This window comes from Anguilla anguilla, chromosome 10 (assembly GCF_013347855.1).
Source record: "Anguilla anguilla isolate fAngAng1 chromosome 10, fAngAng1.pri, whole genome shotgun sequence".
NCBI classification, from domain to species: Eukaryota; Metazoa; Chordata; class Actinopteri; order Anguilliformes; family Anguillidae; genus Anguilla; species Anguilla anguilla.
In genome coordinates this window covers 46866850-46886441 of record NC_049210.1, presented here as the reverse complement: position 1 = coordinate 46886441, position 19592 = coordinate 46866850, and the positions used below count along the sequence as shown (strand labels likewise).

The following is a 19592-nucleotide window of genomic DNA, read 5'->3' as shown; positions in this document are numbered from 1 at the left end:
GCACTGTTCAGTAGAGAGGTCCCCTGTGTGGAGTGCACACCTGTCTATTTATTCATCTTAGTGAAATGTTTTTAATTTGAGATCATGGACGATATTTCACACACATTCTGTCACACATTTAAAAAGGAAAAAAGAAAAAGCTGTTGACATACTCTGCTACGGGCAGTTTTTGGGTTAGTGGGGTCTAAATTTGGAGGTTTCGTGCGGAGCGGGGGGGTTGGCTGTCCTGCAGGGTGCTGCAGGGTGCCCCTTTTAATCCACCCGCCCCAGCAGCGAGGGCCACGGCCTCTCTGCCTCTCTGAGTGAAAGTTCATTCTGAGTACCAAAGTTCACCTGAGGTGAACTGCGCTGCTCCACACTGCCACCTAGGGGTGTGGACCAGGCATAAGAGACAGACGGTCCTTTCTGTCTCTGCTGAGCACCAGCATGCTCACATCTCTTAAAGGAGTGGGATGTCACACCCTTATCCAGTGCTTTACTGAATAAGAACATTATTTTACTGGCCTTCTCCAGGCCCGTGTTTGTGTTTTTCCCGTCAGGATTTCTGTGTAAATAATTTCCCCACTCTTTTCTCCCAGGACACGGGCATCAGCGTGAGGAAGAGGGTGATAAAGATCCTGAGAGACATCTGCCTGGAGCAGCCCACCTTCCCCAAGATCACCGAGATGTGCGTCAAGATGATCCGCCGCGTCAACGATGAGGAAGGCATCAAGGTTCGGCCGGGCGCCGCTCACCAGCACCGCCACCGCGAGGGGGCCGACCGCGGCGGGGCAGAGCTGTCGCAGCGCTGCCGACCAATCAGCAGCCAGAAACGCGACTGAGACGATACACATAGTTTAGATTTAATCACATGAGCACAGGCCTTTGGGTGGGGTAAATGGCTGGTGTGTGTGTTATTGCTTATTGATGTGTGTGTGTGTGTGTGTGTGTTCGCTGCTTATTGATGTGTGTGTGTGTGTGTGTGTGTGTGTGTGTGTGTTCGCTGCTTATTGATGTGTGTGTGTGTGTGTGTTATTGCTTATTGATGTGTGTGTGTGTGTGTGTGTGTGTGTTATTGCTTATTGATGTGTGCGCTCCCGCCTCCTGCAGAAACTGGTGAACGAAACATTCCAGAAGCTGTGGTTCACCCCCACCCCCAATAACGACAAGGAGGCCATGACCCGCAAGATCCTCAACATCACGGACGTGGTGAGTGTGCGCGCACACGCACACACACACACACACACACACACCATACGCGCACGCACGCACGCACGCACGCGCACACTCACACACTCACACACTCACACACACACACACACACACTCACACACACACACACACACACCATACGCGCACACACACACACACACACACACACACACACACACGTGCGTTTCGGACATGAAGAGACCTGCTGTGGGGTGGGGAAAAAGCAGTTCGCTTCTGGTTTAAAAAAAAAAAAAAAAAGAAATTGTTACCCCAACAACTTTGTTCACCAGCGGGTTTTGAGTTAGTGCAGCCTGTTCACACCCAAGCCAGGTACACTGGCTCTTCATTGGAACAAAAACTTATAATTGCCTGAAATTCTTTCGAAGTAACACTGATTTTTTCCCCTTTATTTTTCACCTAAGATAACCTTTTTTTCAAGATCATAAGTGTCCACTAAGTACTGTCTTTTTCCCTGAATTCTAGTATATAGTATATCGGTGTATGGCATGAACATTGAAGCATTGTTTAGAGTTAGCCACGCCACACGCATAATCCACGTGTTGACTACACTGTCCGATGCTCAGACACCAGACCCGTGTCGAACCAATCGATTCGCTCGATTTGAAAAGACGCTTCTCTTTCAGGTGTCTGCCTGCCGAGATACCGGTTATGATTGGTTCGAACAACTGCTTCAAAATGTGAGTGTTTTTACAGCAAATATGACAGTGTTTTCACTGGTTTTGATTGGATGTTTAAATCATATTAACAGAAATTTGTATAAATTCTTAGAATGTGGCTTAGAGAGAGACTGATCTTTACTTATCTGCTGAATGAAGCTGCTGAACGTTTACCTGACAGGAAGTTTAGTCGTCTCTTAGCTTCGGCTAGCTCCGCCTTTAGCCAGCTTGGGCTCACTGGCTCCGCCCCTTTCTCCGCCCACAGCTGCTGAAGTCGGAGGAGGACGCCTCCTACAAACCGGCCAAGAAAGCCTGCGTGCAGCTCGTGGACAATCTGGTGGAGCACATCCTCAAATACGAAGAGTCACTCTCGGGTACGCAACACCGGCCAGCAGCCGCAGGTCCACCGCAGGGGCACAGCGTCATCTCATCTGACGGTTTATAGAACAGTTAGCCAGTGCCGCACCTGCACCTGACATTCACATTACACATCCAGAGTGGCTTACACAACTTTCAACACAGTATCCATTTATATTTATCCAGCTAAGCCAATCAGCTTTAGGACGGAAAGCATTCGACCTGTGATTCGAACCCGCAGCCCTTTGGTTACAAGCCCAGTTGGCTGACCACCGTGCTACAGTAATACTCCCTCAGTGAGCGTTTCACTGTCCCACTGTGGGCCGAGCTGCCAATCACCAACTCGCTCAAACCAATCTATACACCTGTTCTGATTGGTTCAGCAAGTAACATGATGGTTGCCGCTGTTTTACCCTCTCGTCATTGTTTGCGATACACCAGTTTGACCTCTGACCTCTGGCTATTCCCCTTATATGTTGACTGGGATTTCTGTGAAACTGTTTGCGTGTTTGTTCATCTGACTGAGATTGTGGTCACTGAAGTCCTCACAATGAATATGAACTTGGGGAAAGTGTGTGTGACATTTTTTCACTCTTATTCATTCTTTTATTTCTTTTTACACGGCCGACTTGCAGACACTGAGCACAAGGCTGTGAACTCCACCCGCCTGGTGGCCTGCATCACCACCCTGTACCTGTTCAGCAAGATCCGCGCCCAGCTAATGGTGAAGCACGCCATGACCATGCAGCCCTACCTGACCACCAAGTGCAACGTAAGGACCTCCCTTTCCCTCTCCCTCTTTCTGTCTCTCTCTCTCTCAGCATACACACTAAGCACAATATCTCAATCTGCTGTTTGAAAATCTGCGCGCTGAAGATTTTGGCAGAAATGAAGCCAGTGGAAGTCATGAGTTGAGTTTTGAGGCCACCTTGTGGCCGGCGTGTGCCGGTGCAGGTTGTTAGTCCAATAAGTGAGCTCTCCAACCACAAACGCTTTCAGGATGAGGCGACTTCTCGTGTAAGTGCTCTGATCCTACCCTTTCAGACTGGGCTCTGTTTCAGGGTTGCAAGTCATTGCACCCCTAGACGCTTTGTGGAAACATTTTAAAGGAATTTTTGACAAAGATCTGAAATGGTACATTGTGTTCATGGTTCTCTGTTCAAGCAGTGTGAGTTTTGTCGTGTACTATTCTAAAGATCTCGCTAATTTGGAAGCACAGGCCACATTTTTCCCAGTTTTCCTATTTTCCGTTTTTCTGTAAAAAATGCTGCAGCGCTGGTCCTTGTGCATTACCCTGTTTGTGTCCGCTGTGGTCCTTGTGTGTTACCCTGTCTGTGTCCGCTGTGGTCCTGTGTGTTACCCTGTCTGTGTCTGCTGTGGTCCTGTGTGTTACCCTGTCTGTGTCCGCTGTGGGCCTTGTGTTGATATTCCGGTTTGACCCTGACAGACCCAGAGTGACTTCATGGTGATCTGCAACGTGGCGAAGATCCTGGAGCTGGTGGTGCCCCTGATGGAGCACCCGAGCGAGACCTTCCTGACCACCATAGAGGAAGACCTGATGAAGCTCATCATCAAATATGGCATGACGGTGGGTACGCTCGCGGTCCGGAGCGAAGCTTCGCTCCAAAAACAAATTCCTCTCCCGGAACGAAAAGCTTTTAGGAGCAAACCATATAGACGAGGAACGCTCTTTCAGAAGTGCTGAGAATTTGATTGTGTGGTACTCGGGCCTGGAAACAGGGAGGCTGTGTGCCCCAGTGCATGATGGGAGGTGGGCGGGCGAGACTGACTCCTGCTGTGTTGTTTCTCCTCTCTCAGGTTGTGCAGCACTGTGTGAGCTGCCTCGGGGCAGTGGTCAATAAGGTCACTCACAACTACAAGTTTGTTTGGGCCTGCTTCAACCGCTACTACGGTGAGTACCCAGGGCCAAAAACAAGAAAGTCCCATCTGTTGTCCCGACTGCATCCACGCCAGGCTAAAGTAGCCCTTTGGCTAGTTGGCTTCATTCTTGCATACTGCGTTTGGCTGTATGTGGACTCGCTTCCTTGCCTGGGTGTGGGTGCTGGGTTTGGGATTGGTTCGGCTAGGCTAACGGCGTTCCTCTCGCAGGCGCGCTGACCAAGCTGAAGGTGCAGCACCAGGAGGACCCGAACAGCACGGTTCTGGCCGCCAACAAGCCGGCGCTGCTGCGCTCGCTGTTCACCGTGGGCGCGCTCTGCCGCCACTTCGACTTCGACCTGGAGGAGTTTAAGGGCAGCAACAAGGTAACAGCGTCGAACCCGGTACGCATCTCCCCCCCCCGCCGCCTTGAAATCGCTCATAACACAGACCCCCCCCATTTCCATGCATTACCCTTTAGTGTGTGAGGTCACAAGTGTGTGATTGGAACGTTCTTATCTAAACATTCTAATGCTGATGTCACTGCTGGAGATTGAAAGCAGTGGAGTTCTAGGGTTCATTTTGACATGTGACCCTTGCCCCTCCTCCAGGTTATTATCAAAGACAAGGTTATGGAGCTGCTGCTGTACTTCACCCGACACGAGGATGAGGAGGTGAAGACGAAGGCCATCATCGGCTTAGGTAACCCGCGGCGACTCGTGTCTGGTCTGGTCTGTCCTGCCCATTTTGCCCCTGAATTCCACTCATGGTTTAATGTTCCTCAACTTGAGATCGCAAAACTAGTGATATCTCAGTACTATTGTTTATATGCTGTGTAGCAGTATAATGGTTGAAGCTGAAGTGGAGGTTATTGTGGGGTGCTGCTTTGTGATTGGTCCTCCACTGCTCGCCCCATACTGCTTGGCCCTGCCCTGTACTGTTTGGCCCCGCCCCATACTGATGGGCCCGTCCCCCGCAGGCTTCCTGTTCATCCAGTACCCGAGCCTGATGTTCGTCCAGGACGTGAAGGGGCTGTACAACGGCATCCTGTCGGACCGACGCAGCTCCGTCAACCTGAAGATCCAGGTGCTGAAGAACCTGCAGACCTACCTGCAGGAGGAGGACTCGCGCATGCAGGAGGCCGACCGAGAGTGTGAGTCTCTCACACACACACACACACACACACACACACACACTCACTCACTCACTCACTCACTCACTCACTCACTCACACACAGACCTACCTGCAGGAGGAGGACTCGCGCATGCAGGAGGCCGACCGAGAGTGTGAGTCTCTCACACACGCACACACACACACACACACACACACACACACACACACACACACACACACACACAGACACGCACGCACGCACACACACACACACTCACTCACTCACTCACTCACTCACTCACACACACACACACACACACACACACACACACACACACACACACACACACACACACACACACACACACATTTATACACACACAGCTCACCATGCCTTCAATATTTGCATTGTTGGGGTTAGCTGTTAGCCTAGCACTGCACATGCGTTTCTAGAGCCCTTCACCCAGGCCTCAAAATCATGTCAGGGAGGTGGTGCTGATCTCGGAAGTTTCCTTTTCCATTATGAACTAAAAAGCGAAACTGAGTATTACAGCACTATAAATATGGCCCTAGACTCCCACATCATGCTTTTCATGCTTTTGCTTTTTCGCGTAAACCTTCCTTATTAAAGTGGTTTGGTATTAACGAGCCGCTTGAGCTGGACGTTCAGGCCCCCTGCCCTCAGAGCCCAGCGCTGCAGGAGGAGCTCGTGACAGTGCAGAGGCCGCTAGCTGTGTGCTGGTTAGAGGGAGCCTGTGCCCCTCATATCTGAGAGAGGTTAGCGTTCAGCTCAGGATGGGTCTGTTGTTGGGTTTGTGATTTAGGGCCAGTGGGAGCTCTAATCGGGCTTAATGGAGGCAGCTGCGCGGGACGGGTGAGTGCAGCCGGAGGGGTCGGCTCGCAGCGAGCGGGCCTTCAGACTAATTAATGAAGCGCTCCGGCGTGACTCAGCGATTCCCCGCGATGGCGCTGCTGAGAGGCTCCTCTGGGGGCAGCGGGGGCGCGTCGTCGCGGCTGTCCCGGCGTGCTCCCGGCCCTCTGCCGGTCTGCGCTGCGTTCAGACGTTTACAGCAGAGCTCTGCGTCTGCGTCTCCATGGCGATCCAGCTTCCGTTTCCTCCTGTCTTGGGATTGTAGTTTTATTAAGGATGGCACTTAGAGTGGCACACGAGAGCGTTGCTGTATAAATATTACTGATGTGTTCTAATGTGTTGGACACGTGGTTGTGATTACTGTGTGTGACACTGTTATGCCCCCCCCCCCCCCCGCCCGCCCCCCAGGGAAGAAGCTGTCGAAGCAGGAGGACCTGAAGGAGATGGGGGACATCTCATCGGGCATGAGCAGCTCCATCATGCAGCTGTACCTGAAGCAGGTGCTGGAGGCCTTCTTCCACACCCAGTCCAACGTGCGCCACTTCGCCCTCAACGTCATCGCCCTGACGCTCAACCAGGGGCTCATCCACCCCGTGCAGGTGAGCCTGCCCCCCCCACCCCCCCCCCCCCCCCCCTCGCGGTCTGACAGGTACGCGTTTAAACGTTTAAACCCTGGCCCTGACCCGCCTCCCCGCCGCTCTGCCCCCCCCCCCCCCCCCCCCCCCCCCCCCTCCCAGTGCGTGCCATACCTGATCGCCATGGGAACGGATCCAGAGCCCAGCATGAGGAACAAAGCCGACCAGCAGCTGGTGGAAATCGACAAGAAGTACACCGGCTTCATTCATGTGAGTGTGTGCCAGACTGCACCAAACTGCACCAAACCAGCCTAAACCGGCTTCATTCATCTGAGTGTGTGCCAAGCGAGTGCCAAGAGGTGTGGCGTCTGTGTGTGAGTGTGACAGGGTAGGGGTTTAGCAGCAGAGTTTGTAACCGTAAGCCCCCCCCCGCCCCGCGCAGATGAAGGCCGTGGCCGGGATGAAGATGTCCTACCAGGTGCAGCAGGCCATCTGGGCCTCGCAGGACGCCATCATCCGCGGCTTCCGCCAGGACGAGACGCACACTGCGCTCTGCTCGCACCTCTTCACCATGGTGCGGGGGAACCGGCAGCACCGCCGCGCCTTCCTCATCGCGCTGCTCAACCTGTTCGACGACAGTGCCGTGAGTCCTGCCCCCCCACCAAACACACGCAAACACACACGTTTACACACATACTACACGCACACAGACACCAAGGCGCTCACACAAAAACAAACACACACACACGCCTGCAGGACTGTCACCAGCAGCATCACAAGGGATCTTTCTGTTTTTTTAAGTTTTAATTGAGCGATTATCTCCCCACATTAAAGACAAGAAAAGGCTGTGAGGTCTTGCAGTGACTCATTAAACTCTAACTCAGTGACTCACTCCTCACTGCCCTGCTGGGCGCTCTCATTATTCCATATTTTGGAGTCCCCCTCCTGCAGTGCCTGCAGTAACGCTCATCGCCTCTCTCTGACTGGCTGGCTGACCCCCCCGGGGTGTAGCGTGGTCTCTCTGTAACTGGCTCTCTCCCCCCCCTCCCCGCAGAAGACGGAGGTGAACATGCTGCTGTACATCGCAGACAACCTGGCCTGCTTCCCCTTCCAGACGCAGGAGGAGCCGCTCTTCATCATGCATCACATCGACATCACGCTGTCCGTGTCCGGCAGCAACCTGCTGCAGTCCTTCAAGGAGGTGAGGGTCACGCTCGCGCACGTGTGTAAATACACACACACACACACACACGCGCGTACGCACACGCGTACACACACACACAAACGTGCATGCACACACTCATGCACATAGGCATGATCTACACTGCTCTTTCACACACAAACATGCTTGCAAGCTGCTTTTTTACAGTGACGGGCTCACACTTTAAACCCTGTGCGCACGCACACACACACACGCACACACACACCCCCACCTTTCCCACACGCACACCCCTCACCAATGAAGAGAGTGACCCTTCTCTAACCCCCCTCACCCCCCAGTCCCTGCTGAAGACCCCCCGGCAGCGGGAGAAGAAGGTTCGGGAGAGGAGGTACGAATCTGAGGAGGAGGAGAAGGACGAGGGGGCGAGCAGCAGGGGCAGCAGCGAGGAGGAGGATGACGAAGAGGTGGTGCGGCGCCGTAAGAAGCCCAAACGGGCGGCGGTCGCGGTCAGCTCCTCGGAGTCCGACTCGGACCTGGAGGTGGAGGACGTGGAGAAGGTGATGCTGCGTCTCCCGGACAACCACACCCCCCTGCTGGACTTCGCCAACGCCTCCCAGGGCATCCTCCTCCTGCTGGTGCTGAAACAGCACCTGAAGAACCTCTACGGCTTCTCCGACAGGTACCCCCCCCCCCCACCCCACCCCAGGCCCAGTGCGGCTGATATCTCATTCTCAGTGTTAGTAGTGAGATTCTTACCTTTCGATGAGAAGTTACAAAGAGTAAGGAGTTGGGCCTTGGGCCTTACCCCCCCCCCCACCCTCACCTGTGTCTTCTCTGCTTCCAGCAAAATACAGAAGTACTCTCCGACGGAATCGGCCAAGGTGTACGACAAGGCGGTCAACAGGAAGGGCAACGTGCACTTCAACCCGCGGCAGACGATAGACTTCCTGTCCAACGACGTGGCCAACGTGGCCCTCACCTACGAGATCAAGAGGAAGATCGTCAAGCAGTACCTGGACGTAAGCGCTCGGAACGCCCCGCGCGAAACGCCCCGACTGAGAACGAAATCTATGCCCGTCCGGTCCAGGCCATGATTTCCCCCCATACCCTGCGCCTGGCTCACATCTCTCTCTCTCTCTCTCTGCCACACAGTTCAAGCTACTGATGGAGCACTTGGACCCCGATGAGGAGGACGAGGAAGGGGAGGCGTCGGCCAGCGCCAACGCCCGAAACAAAGCCATCTCCAACCTGCTGGGGGGCTCCAGCCCCAAGAACCACGCCCCCGACACGGAGGACGACGAGAGCGACGGCGACGAGAAAACGCCGGGGGTGAGTCTGGGGACGGCGCGGGAGAGCGGAGCCGGTTCTGGACCGAGCGCGCTCTGTGCGTTCTCCTGCCGAACCGCACGCCTCAGGGTTTAACGTGTCCAGACCTTGAGCGACAGTTTGGTCATTGGGGGTAGTTTAGTACACTCGGGGTAGTTTGGTGCACTCGGGGGTAGTTAGGTGCACTCGGGGGGTAGTTGAGTGGCGTTCGGCGTGTCACCGTGGTAACGCTCTCTCTCTCTCCCCCCCCCCAGTCTTCGCGGCGGGCCCGGAGGGGCGGGGACTCGGCCGAGGCGTCGGGTCACATGAACGAGGCGGTGGAGGCCATGGACGTGATCGCCATCTGCTGCCCCAAGTACAAGGACCGGCCGCAGATCGCCCGCGTGATCCAGAAGACCAGCAGCGGCTACAGCGTGCACTGGATGGCCGGGTCCTACTCCGGCACCTGGGCCGAGGCCAAGAAGCGCGACGGGCGCAAACTGGTGCCTTGGGTGGACACGATCAAGGAGTCGGACATCATTTACAAGAAAATCGCCTTGACCAGTGGCCACAAGCTGACCAACAAAGTGGTGCAGACTTTACGATCGCTGTACGCAGCCAAGGACGGAACTTCCAGCTAATGAACTCTGCAGTTTCTCCCGTTCAGCCCCCCCTCCCCTACCCCCCCCCCCCCCCCCCCCCCCCCCCCCACAGCCAAACTTCACTGGGATCCAACCTTTTTTTAAAATAAAAATACAAAACCAACGCGGGCAAAGAGGCGAGTTATTGAGACACTACAAGAACCCTAAAATGCAGCATTCTGGCGTCAGAGCGAGAGCGAGCGAGAGAGAGAGCGAGCGGTTTGTGGATATCGGTCGGGCGTACAGATCCAGGACACATTTGAGCAACTCTGAAGAGCAAAGAGGAAGAGTGGCGTAAAGGAGAACACAGAAAGCAGAAGGAAATGTTTGGAAAACATTGTGTGGGAGTCCCTTCGCTGTTGTGCAGCAGGCCCCTGGCGCTTTCGTTTCTACTCCCACTGTATCATAGTTTAACACAAAAAAAACTAAAATGTTTATATCTCGGAGAAAAAAAGAAAAAAGAAAAAAAATTCTGTTTAAAAAAAAAAAATAAAACTTAAAAGTGAATGTTGGAAATTAGTCTGTTGATGTTCTTAATAAAGTGTTCTTGGAGTTTAACCTAGCACCGGATGGCTTTCTTTAGCTTAGCTCATTTTTCCTGGGACGCGATTTTTATTTTTGTTTACTTTTGTTTGTCCATGCTGTACAATGGCAGAGTCTCCTGGATATAATTTATTCTGTTTTAAAGGAAGCATGCAGTATCTGTGGCCTACATGCAGGAGGGTTTTTTTTTGTAAATGTAGATTTTGATGTATTAGGTCACCCCACGAATAAGAGCAAAGGGATCCCCCACGTCTCTGGCGGAACAAATACTGCAATAAATTTTCTACTTCTCTTTGTTACTTGTCTTGTTTGCGTTTGACTTTTTGTTTTGCTCGTGTGGTTGATGTTACCTTCCTGAACGTCCTCAGGCGGAGTAAGACAACGTCAACTTGCATTACGTACCGACCTGTCTCCTTTTCTTTTCCCTTCCTTTCGTTTGTTCGTTTGTTTCTTTTTTTGTTTGTTTTTGGCTTGCTTTGCTTGTTTTTATTTAGAGGTGACCGTCATTAAAGAAGCGGGCCGTTGAGCTGAGTCCTGATCGTTTGTTTTTTACTTGGAGAGGCTCGCTCGTGCGGTGTCTTGTCCGAGAGCGTTTTTGCGTTCTGCGAGGGGAAACGTGCGCGTTTGTTTTTCCCGCCTTTTTTTTCACGTCGTGTCCGGTTTTGAGGCCGCGCTTCTGGAAGCTTCCCTCGGCCGGGACTCGCGGCAGGGCCTGTTCCTCCCGTTCGGCGCAAGCCGCCATTTTGTCACGTGACGCTCGTTCTCCTCCTCTCGTCGGGCAGTGTCACGTGCGTTACCGTGGATCCCTTGCCCCGCCCGCACCGCGCTTATTTCCCCTGGCCAGTCCCGCCCTGCGGTGCGCTCTGGGGGAGTTTGGAGTCCTGGCGCTAACCGCTGGTGCGATTTACGTTCTGTATGCAAGAACTGACTCGGCCAGAATAAAGCCAAGTCCCTCCCCTTCCCATTTAGCCTAAAATGAGCTTAAAATGAGCTCGAGTACATTTTATTACACGGGCACATAGTTACTGTGACACACTTTTACACCACAGCAGAATTTTTTTATTTGTTTTTTATTTTTTTTTCCCCGAATTGAAATATTTCATGCCATTATTTTGTGTGTAATCTATGTTCATCTCATGTGTACTGAAGGTTTTACGCTGGGTTCTGTGAATATTTTCTCCATCGTATAGATTTATGGCGGGCGGATTCGTCCTCCTGCTCGTGCACAGTAGCGTGTTAGCTCTAGTGAGAGTAAGTGCAGGGGTACAGATGCGTTCTCACCGCTGTTCCTGGGTGAAGAGGAGAGAAGATACACAGGCTTTCTAAATATGAAATGTATAGCAAATGAAACACCCTAAGAGAACAAAGCTAGTTAAAAAAAAAAAAAACAATGCTACGATGTAATTAGCTTCAGTATTGCTCTGAATTCAGTACTTTTGAACGGGGGTTAATTATTGGTTGGGTATTGCCAACTCACCTTGATTTAGGAACTTCTGCCTCCTGTTATTTTTTTCCCTTACCCCCCTGGAAATGACAACAAAAATATTACAACCTCGTTCCTCTCCTGTTTTGAAAATTGTAAATAAATTTACATCATTTTTAAGAAGCAGGCTCATGGGTCCTATCAGATTTTTGGATGTGTGAGCTGTGCTGGTGGAATATGTCTGCGTGCTGATTGGTTAATCCGATTTCCTAAGACAACAATCATTACCAAAGAAGGGAACATCTACCTTGTGTGGTCTCCATGTTCTGAAAAACACTAACAGTTGGCCGTTCGGTGCATCTGGGCTCACCATTCACCTACAAACTAGAGCGTCCAGTACTGTGTAAAACCTAGACTTGAATACCTCTGTCACACGCATTAACTCCTTCCTGTGTAATGAAGTACTTCCCTATATTTGTTCAGAATTTGCCTTGTGTGAATTTCCCCCACGTCCTCTCGCTTTGACTTATGAACCTGAACGTGAGAATCGTGTGTAGTTCTCCATAACCCCTTTATTTGCAAGGAACCGGTGGCATGTTGGGAATTGCAGTCCTGTGAGGGGGAGAGCTTTTAAAGGCATGCTGGGGGGGGGGGGGAGGAGTCTGGAAATGGAGCTTGTTTCCAGTCTGCTGATTGGCTCGCGTAACAGGAGAGCCACATGGTTATTCGTTCCAAATCGGGGGTTACCGACCCTGGTCCTGGGAAGAAGGCCCGCGTACGCTGGTCTCTGTCCCAAACAAGCTTCTAATTAAGCTTATTGAAAACATGATCCGAGTTCTGTAAATATGTGGAGAAACGAATTTTAACACAATGCGGCTTTCGCCTGTTATCAATAGTCTCTCTTGGAACTACATGAAATGGCTGTTCATCAGTTAAGCAATGCAAAATGCCACATCTGAGAACTGCTGTGACTGCCCACGTGCTACTATAGCATGTTCATTCTGTGTCTGTTTCTGATATGTGGCATCAAGAGAGTAAACAAACTGGCATTGGACATTCATTTCTAATTAAAAAGAGGATTAACAGCTGTAAATACTTGGAATTAAGTTTGAGGAAAGCGCGCTGCTGGGTGTGGGGCATGCACGGGGCTTCTTCAGGACACGCGGTTTGGAACGTCTCCTTGGACGGACTGTCTTCGCCTCGCCCAGAGCTCAGCTTTGTGTAAGCAAACGGGTCGCTGTGGTTTGAAAACCTGCCCAGTGCTCACGTTTTGGCTCAAACACTCTGCTCTTGCACACATGCGATCACACTTGCACAACACCGCCCCCTGCTGGTTGGAAAGCACTCTGGATTATGGGGTCTGTCTGGGTGGCCTTCCCCTCTGGCAGCAAGATAAAAAAAAAATAATGAACAAGCAGTAAAACGTGTAATACTAAGGGGTACATGTTTAAAAAGGCAAGATTCTCGAAGAAACCGGACTACTTCAAATTCTGGTGAGTAAAATATAGGTTACTGTATTGGCACAATAAAAACAACCCCAATATTTTAGGTTGCCTGACTTTTTAAAAGTATTTTTTGCATGTGCATATTCCCTTGGTGTAATCAATGGCTGGTGTAATACCAGGGATCTTATAATTATATATTTATACAGTTATACAAAAATGCAGACCTCACTAGCCTTCATTAGTAAAATGTTGATTGCGGATGATTTTGTATGGGAGCTTTTTATTATTTTAAACGACAACGATCTTGACTATTTCTTTTTTTTTTGTTGCAATTTTCTTAGATGTTAGTTATATGAGGGTACAATGTGAAAATTTCACATTTTATGATCTTTTTGAAAAAGATAAAATACTGGACTTTCTTTGTCCCGGCCCGTGAAAGTGTTTAACTTCTCGGTGCACCCATCTGTCCGTAACGTCTTAGAGATCTTGTCGAGTTGGGGCTGAGCTCCCTTGTGTGATCTCCGTGACAACAGAAATGTCAGATCCTCCAAAGCCCCTCCCCTCCCAACCTCGAGGTCACCTGATGTCACCGATGGCCGACGCAGACGTATCCAGGACGCCGTTTGAACGAAACTGGGTTTGAGTTCTCCCGCTTTCACCCAATCTCTCCCTCCTTCTGCCCCCTCTCTCTCGCTCCAGCAAGCCCCCCTCCTTCTCCCAACCCTGTTTTACTCCCCCCTTCCCTCCCTCCCTCCCTCCCTCCATTTCTCATCACTAATTCAGTAAAGAGGATATTCCGGATTAGGCTCTGGAAATCTCCTACAGGCCGGGCACAGTGCAGGACAGTCACAGTGAGTCAGCCGTTACTTCAGCAGCGACTGTACGGTGAGGCTCCTCCCCCCGACTCCTCCCACTGCTCCCCCTGTAGCTCCTCCCACTGTTCCCCCGGTAACCGCCTAATCTCGGGCTTACAGCACACGCGTGGCCGAGATGTCGGAACACGCTACAGGTGAACCCGTCAGATGTGCTTGTGTGCTTGTTATGAATTCTGGTATAATGCTGATGGTATTTTGCACAGTGGGTTTGGGGTATTGGGGTATTGGGGTATTTTCAGAAGTGATGAAACGAGTGCTGTGGACTGTCTGTGGGCTGATTGTGGGCTGTCTGTGGACTGACGGCGACGCCCGTCTCTGTGGTATTCGTTCCCTCAGCCGGTGAGCAGTCCTTGCAGGGCAGCGCCATTCTGCCTTTTGACACGTTCCAGAAACTGAGGTTCACCTGGGACCCCGAAACTCCAGGGGTCACATGGCCAATGCTGGAGGGGGTAAGAGCAATTTGTGGTACCTCTTTGTTTTGAACTGAATCTTCTCATTCTGTTGGTGATAATAACTGCTGCTGTAGCTGTTTGGATGACTCTCATGCAGATCCGTAATGCGTAACCGTCTGAAAACTCTCCACTCTCACCCCCCCAGGACGGGCGGGGCAGACGCTTCATAAGCGTCGCTGATCTGGAGGAAGAGGAGTTTCTGCAGCGCCTGCCTTCCTCCCCGTCGCCTGCCGAGCGCTGCCGATCCTCCACGCCGCCGGGGCCCGTGTCGCTTCGCTGCCTCGCGACCGCGGCCATCGAGCGTTCCGCCCGCCCACATCCCCTGTCCCCGCCCCCTCTGAATGAGGCTCCTCCCACTGCGCCTGCAGGTACGTCTCCACCACGGCCTGAGCTGGTAGAGCTTGGGTAAAGAATGGGGGGAATAGGCTGCTACTCTTCCAAATCCCCAGAGGATGCACTGTGAGAAAGCCCTGGAGGAGATCAGAATGAGGGTTTGTATGTAATTCGGATTTAAACGGGTTTGTGGTATTATTTTACCACTGTGAGTATGGTTTAATTCACATCTGACTGACAATATCCCCACCATCTCTTTCAGAACCGGCGGTGACAGTATCGCCCCCTGCAGGTCCACAGGTGCCGGTGACGTCCGTGCTCCCTGCAGTTTTGCAGGCGGTAAAAGCGGTGCTGGAGCCCCAGGGGGCTGCAGTGACCCTCAGTGACAGATGGGAGCCAGACCAGCAGGGGGCGCTGTCCAGGAACGAAGTCCCTACTGGGCTGCTGGAGATGAACGCCTGGCTGGCCTCTCTCCAGAGCATCGCTGACCGGATGGAGAGGGAGATCGATGAGACCAAGAAGGTAAAATAGACCTATCGGTGTGGTCTATGCTAACATTTCTTTCCAAGGAGCACATGTGGAGCACATTAGGAGCACTGTTATGTATCCAAATGATTTGATGTGCTCCTAAATGATCTTTCCAGTTAGCACACTTCAGTTTATTTTCAGGAGCAAATGTTCCTAAAAATGAGCGCACTTCTCCTTCCTTCTCTTTCCTTTCTGGTGTCTTCTTCTGTGGTCACTCCAGTAGAGCGTTGAGCACCCTCTGTGTTGGCTTGCCTTGGTTCAGAAGCTCGGTGATGATACTCCATGTCTCTGCACCTCTTCTTAGAGGACTAGGGCTCTGTCTGTGCGCCTGTCTCAGGATATGCATGTCTTAGCAACCATTGTGTTGCTATGGCTCCTCAGCTGATCACCGCCATAGAGATGCTGGACCCCGCGGTCGACCCCGCGCCTAACGATGTCTGTGAGGTCATCAATGCAGGGATCACAGAGGAAGGTGAGTCTTACTCAGCACTTCTGATGCGTGTGTAATGAGGTTTGGAAAGTAGCATACAATACTCAGCCATTATACAACCTTTTAAACCATTACATAGCCATTTAAAGTAACTAATACAAATGTGTGTGTGCATGTGTGCGTGCGTGCTTCTGTGTCTGTTTGTGTGTGTGTGTGCTTGTATGTGTGCGTGCGTTCGTGTGTGTGTGTTTCAGAGCCCAGGCAGCTTGCTGCTCCCACCCAACTCTGCCCAACCCGGTCAACCCACTGAGCACATCACTTACTGTGGTAAATATCACTATGTTACCTTTCAAATCTGTGTAATCAGCTCCAAGCATATGATTGGCTGCACAATCCCTTCCAATCCCCGTCTCCTTTGATGGCCTGGGTCATCACTGCAGATGACCAATCGCCTTCTTAGTTGACCTGCCTCGTTAAATAAAGGCCACAGCTTTCTCAGAAGAGCCCGGAGCCAGGGAGTGGCACTGAATGCAGCTCTAATGTTATTAGTGGTCTATTGCACCTCTTTCATTTCCTTTCATTGCAGGGAAGAACCAATGAGCCTATGAGGTGGACGATACATGGGAACCAATAGGACGCCCTGGCTGGATAATATGAGTGACGCATATGTTGTCCAGTACAATCAGACTGTAAGCATTGGATCATTTCATTGGATGGTTCCACACCTCAGGCTGATTTGGATCATTTCATTGGATGGTTCCACACCTCAGACTGATTTGGATCATTTCATTAAAACAGGTCACGTGTGTCTCTGAAGACATACATTACATACAGTAGTAGTGCTTATTCTTAGAATTGAATAAAGCCAACAGAATAAAGCCATAAAACCTATTTCCACTGAGCTCTTTCCCTTCTTGTGTTGGGCAGACAGAAACGACAGGTGTGCTGGAGACCATAGCGCGGCGCAAGCATGCAGTAAATTCATGAAGAGACGGAGAACATCTGTCCTCTGGACAGGAATGTAAATGAAACAACATGGATGCTGTGATCTTCCAACGTGAGGCTTTGTGCGGTATCTAAAAACACGCTTTTCCCCTGAGGAGACCGTGTAAAACGGGCTCAGAGCTCCCCGTTACCGTGCCATTCTCAGAGGAAAGGCCCCACCAGCGGAGCAGGGCCCTCTGCTCACAGGCTTTAGCAGTGGTTTTGCATTTAGTGCAATTTAAAACAGAAATTGAACAGTTTTGTGACTAGAAAACTTCTCTGACAAACTATCCCTTTTTTTAAGCAAAAATGCCGTAATTTAAAAAGTCCTTGAAGGAAAATAAAGAAACAGTAAATGAAACCTCATGGCTGGGCTATTGAACTGCCAGTCCAGGGGCCAAATCCCCCCTGCACCCCCCCCCCCCTTACAGACATAGTCTTGGCCCTTTGATCATTATGAAAAAAGTGTTACTCAAAAATTGTCCAGATCTGCAGAATATCAGCATGCTTCCCTGTGCTGATTGAGAAATAAGTAATGGCTGTGCGTGTTTTGTGCTGAATCTTCGGAAAGCCAACACAGAAAATAATGTTCAAGCGCCAATGAGATCCAGCTCACGGTCTGTGCACACAACAAGCCAAACAGGCCTGACGTTGGGTATTAATTTCCAAAACAACTTAACAAGAGTCAAGTGCCAAGTTTTTAGAAAAAAAGAACAGAGTACTCCAAGTATGCCAACCATTCCAGCACATTATTCAAATTTAAACTGGTGTGTTTTGACTTCACTTTCAAAGTTACAGACATTTCAGAGGTCTGAATAATGACCCCTGACCCCCTGGGGGGTTTGTATCCGTGAGGTTCTGTTGTAAAATCATTACGGGCGTGTCCTTAATTTACACACAGAACCGCAACGAGCTCAGCGTGGCGCTCAAATACACCACCGGGCAATTTTAGTGCTCACCAGGAAATATCGGGCAAGACTGTCTCAGGTTATGAACTTGCAAAGTGTCAGCTCGTTTGCTGATGAGCAGCGATACAAACGCTGTGTTTTATTGGCAGAAATGCTCTTGAGGAAAAGTAGAAGTTGGAGTTGGAGCTCTGTGGCTCCGCAGATTTGCAAAACCGTATAAAACAAATTTATTTGAATTGCACATATTTGCCTGGAGGGGCATATTAGCTTTAATCACAGCTCTACAACAATTACATCATTAGCTGGCTAAATTTGAGTTTTCCGTGAAAACATAAATAACAACATTAATATCAACTTTATTTGGTGCTCTATACTATTTTTCTGCTGGCAAGGAAGATTCTGAAATGTTTTTAACATCTATGAGAAATTCAGCTAACTAAGTTTGAATTTTGTAGTACAGTATCTGCCACAAGGAGTCACTGTAGTCTGTGGAAGTATTTTGGAGGTGAAACGTGCACTCTACTGAAATGTCACCTTGAAGAGACATTCTCAGGTTCTCAGTGGATGCTCAATCTACTACTCACTTATCTTGGAACATTCAGATATGCTCTTGAGCTTCTCTTTAAAATGATAATAGTGCTTTATTCAGTGGTATCTGTGTGATACGGGTATACAGGTCTGATGCAGTGTGCAACGGACAGGCAAGAAAGATCGTTACATCTTTTGACATGTTTGACATGATAAAAAGTGTGGTCATTTAAATGCGCTTCATACATGAGCAGCTGATTCCATAAAGTTGCTCTTCTGTTAAGTTCTCAATGTCATAGTTCCTTTTCCAGTGTTGTACTTTATTTTGATAGTGGTGTTTTGTGTTCCTCTCCCTCTCTTCCCCCTCCCTCTCCCCCCCCCCCCCCCCCCCCCCCCCCCCCCCCCTCACAGTTCTGTGCTCGAGCTATAAATGTCTGCATTCCCCCCGCGTTGCGACTGACACAGTCCAGCAGCCTCCATTTCCCAGGGTGCCCGGTGCTCGTGGGACCGCACAGGGGTTCTGTGATGGATGACAGGTCTGCTCTCGCACCTCATGATGTCACTGCTTCCAGAAGCTTCCGGCCGGGCCAGGTGCGCCGGACGCTGGGCCTCGCAGCGCCGCTTAGACGTCACACGAGCGAGCGCGCAGTGTAGCCGGGACGACCGCCATAAATCGAGGATGTGAGGAGTGAAATGAATCGAGAATGTGAGGAGCGAAATGAATGGAGATATGGGGGTGGGGGGTGGGGGATGTGGGGTGGGAGGGGGGGGTGTACCGCATGACAGCCCCCGCGAGCGTGTGACAGACACTGGTCGATGCTGTGTGAAATCTGATTGGCTCCGGTGTGAAACGGGGAGGCCCCAAACAGCCCTGCTGTGAGGGCGTGTCTGCGGGCGAGTCGCTGTCACTCACAGGGGGAGCAGAGGGGTCTCCCCTCCCATTCTCCCAGGGGCCTTCATAGCCCCACCCCTCCGCAACAAGGTGGCTAGAGACACACTCAGCCCAAAGCTCTCCTAACTCCATCTCTCTCTCTTTCTCTCTGTCACTGTCTATTTCTATCTCTCTCGCTCCCCTTCTCTCTTTATCTCTCTTTTTCTTTTTGATGTTTTTTGTTTGATAGTGTATGCGGTGACAGTGTGGGTCCTGATAGTGACAGGCTTTTTTGTATTGTTTTTGTCCTAGTGACTATGATGTTTTAATAAAGGAGCATCAAGTCGCTCACTCTCTCTCTCTCTCTCTCTCTCTCCCTCCCTTTCTCTCTCCCCCTCACTTTCCCCACCACTGTCTTTTTTCACTCTTTCTCCCCCTCCCTGTCCCCCTCTCTCTCTCTCTCTCTGTGTCCTCCCCCAGTGCCAGTGCGGACGTTTCTGG

General features: G+C 50.9%; 1 protein-coding gene and 1 long non-coding RNA gene across 9 annotated transcripts in view; both read left to right on the top strand.

The window, feature by feature from the left end:
- nipbla (NIPBL cohesin loading factor a) overlaps positions 1 to 11920 on the top strand; it is a 58851-nt gene extending 46931 nt beyond the window's left edge. For 4 of the 8 annotated variants that reach the window (XM_035436270.1, XM_035436268.1, XM_035436273.1 and 1 more), the window contains 18 exons: positions 579 to 713; positions 1090 to 1188; positions 1836 to 1889; positions 2134 to 2242; positions 2861 to 2997; positions 3673 to 3813; positions 4044 to 4137; positions 4335 to 4507; positions 4715 to 4805; positions 5083 to 5256; positions 6497 to 6687; positions 6826 to 6933; positions 7106 to 7306; positions 7718 to 7864; positions 8164 to 8504; positions 8670 to 8844; positions 8978 to 9154; positions 9406 to 11920. In XM_035436270.1, coding sequence (XP_035292161.1) covers positions 579 to 713; positions 1090 to 1188; positions 1836 to 1889; positions 2134 to 2242; positions 2861 to 2997; positions 3673 to 3813; positions 4044 to 4137; positions 4335 to 4507; positions 4715 to 4805; positions 5083 to 5256; positions 6497 to 6687; positions 6826 to 6933; positions 7106 to 7306; positions 7718 to 7864; positions 8164 to 8504; positions 8670 to 8844; positions 8978 to 9154; positions 9406 to 9771 — 2913 coding nt within the window. In that variant the 3' untranslated portion in view covers positions 9772 to 11920. The remainder of the gene's footprint in view (positions 1 to 578; positions 714 to 1089; positions 1189 to 1835; positions 1890 to 2133; positions 2243 to 2860; positions 2998 to 3672; positions 3814 to 4043; positions 4138 to 4334; positions 4508 to 4714; positions 4806 to 5082; positions 5257 to 6496; positions 6688 to 6825; positions 6934 to 7105; positions 7307 to 7717; positions 7865 to 8163; positions 8505 to 8669; positions 8845 to 8977; positions 9155 to 9405) is intronic. The other 4 variants (XM_035436275.1, XM_035436274.1, XM_035436272.1 and 1 more) reach the window with 2 other exon arrangements.
- Positions 11921 to 15111: 3191 nt separating this feature from the next.
- On the top strand, positions 15112 to 17120 carry LOC118237058. The gene is made up of 4 exons (XR_004767118.1): positions 15112 to 15364; positions 15752 to 15842; positions 16055 to 16127; positions 16387 to 17120. It is a non-coding gene; the product is annotated as an uncharacterized LOC118237058 (long non-coding RNA).
- Positions 17121 to 19592: the final 2472 nt, after the last annotated feature.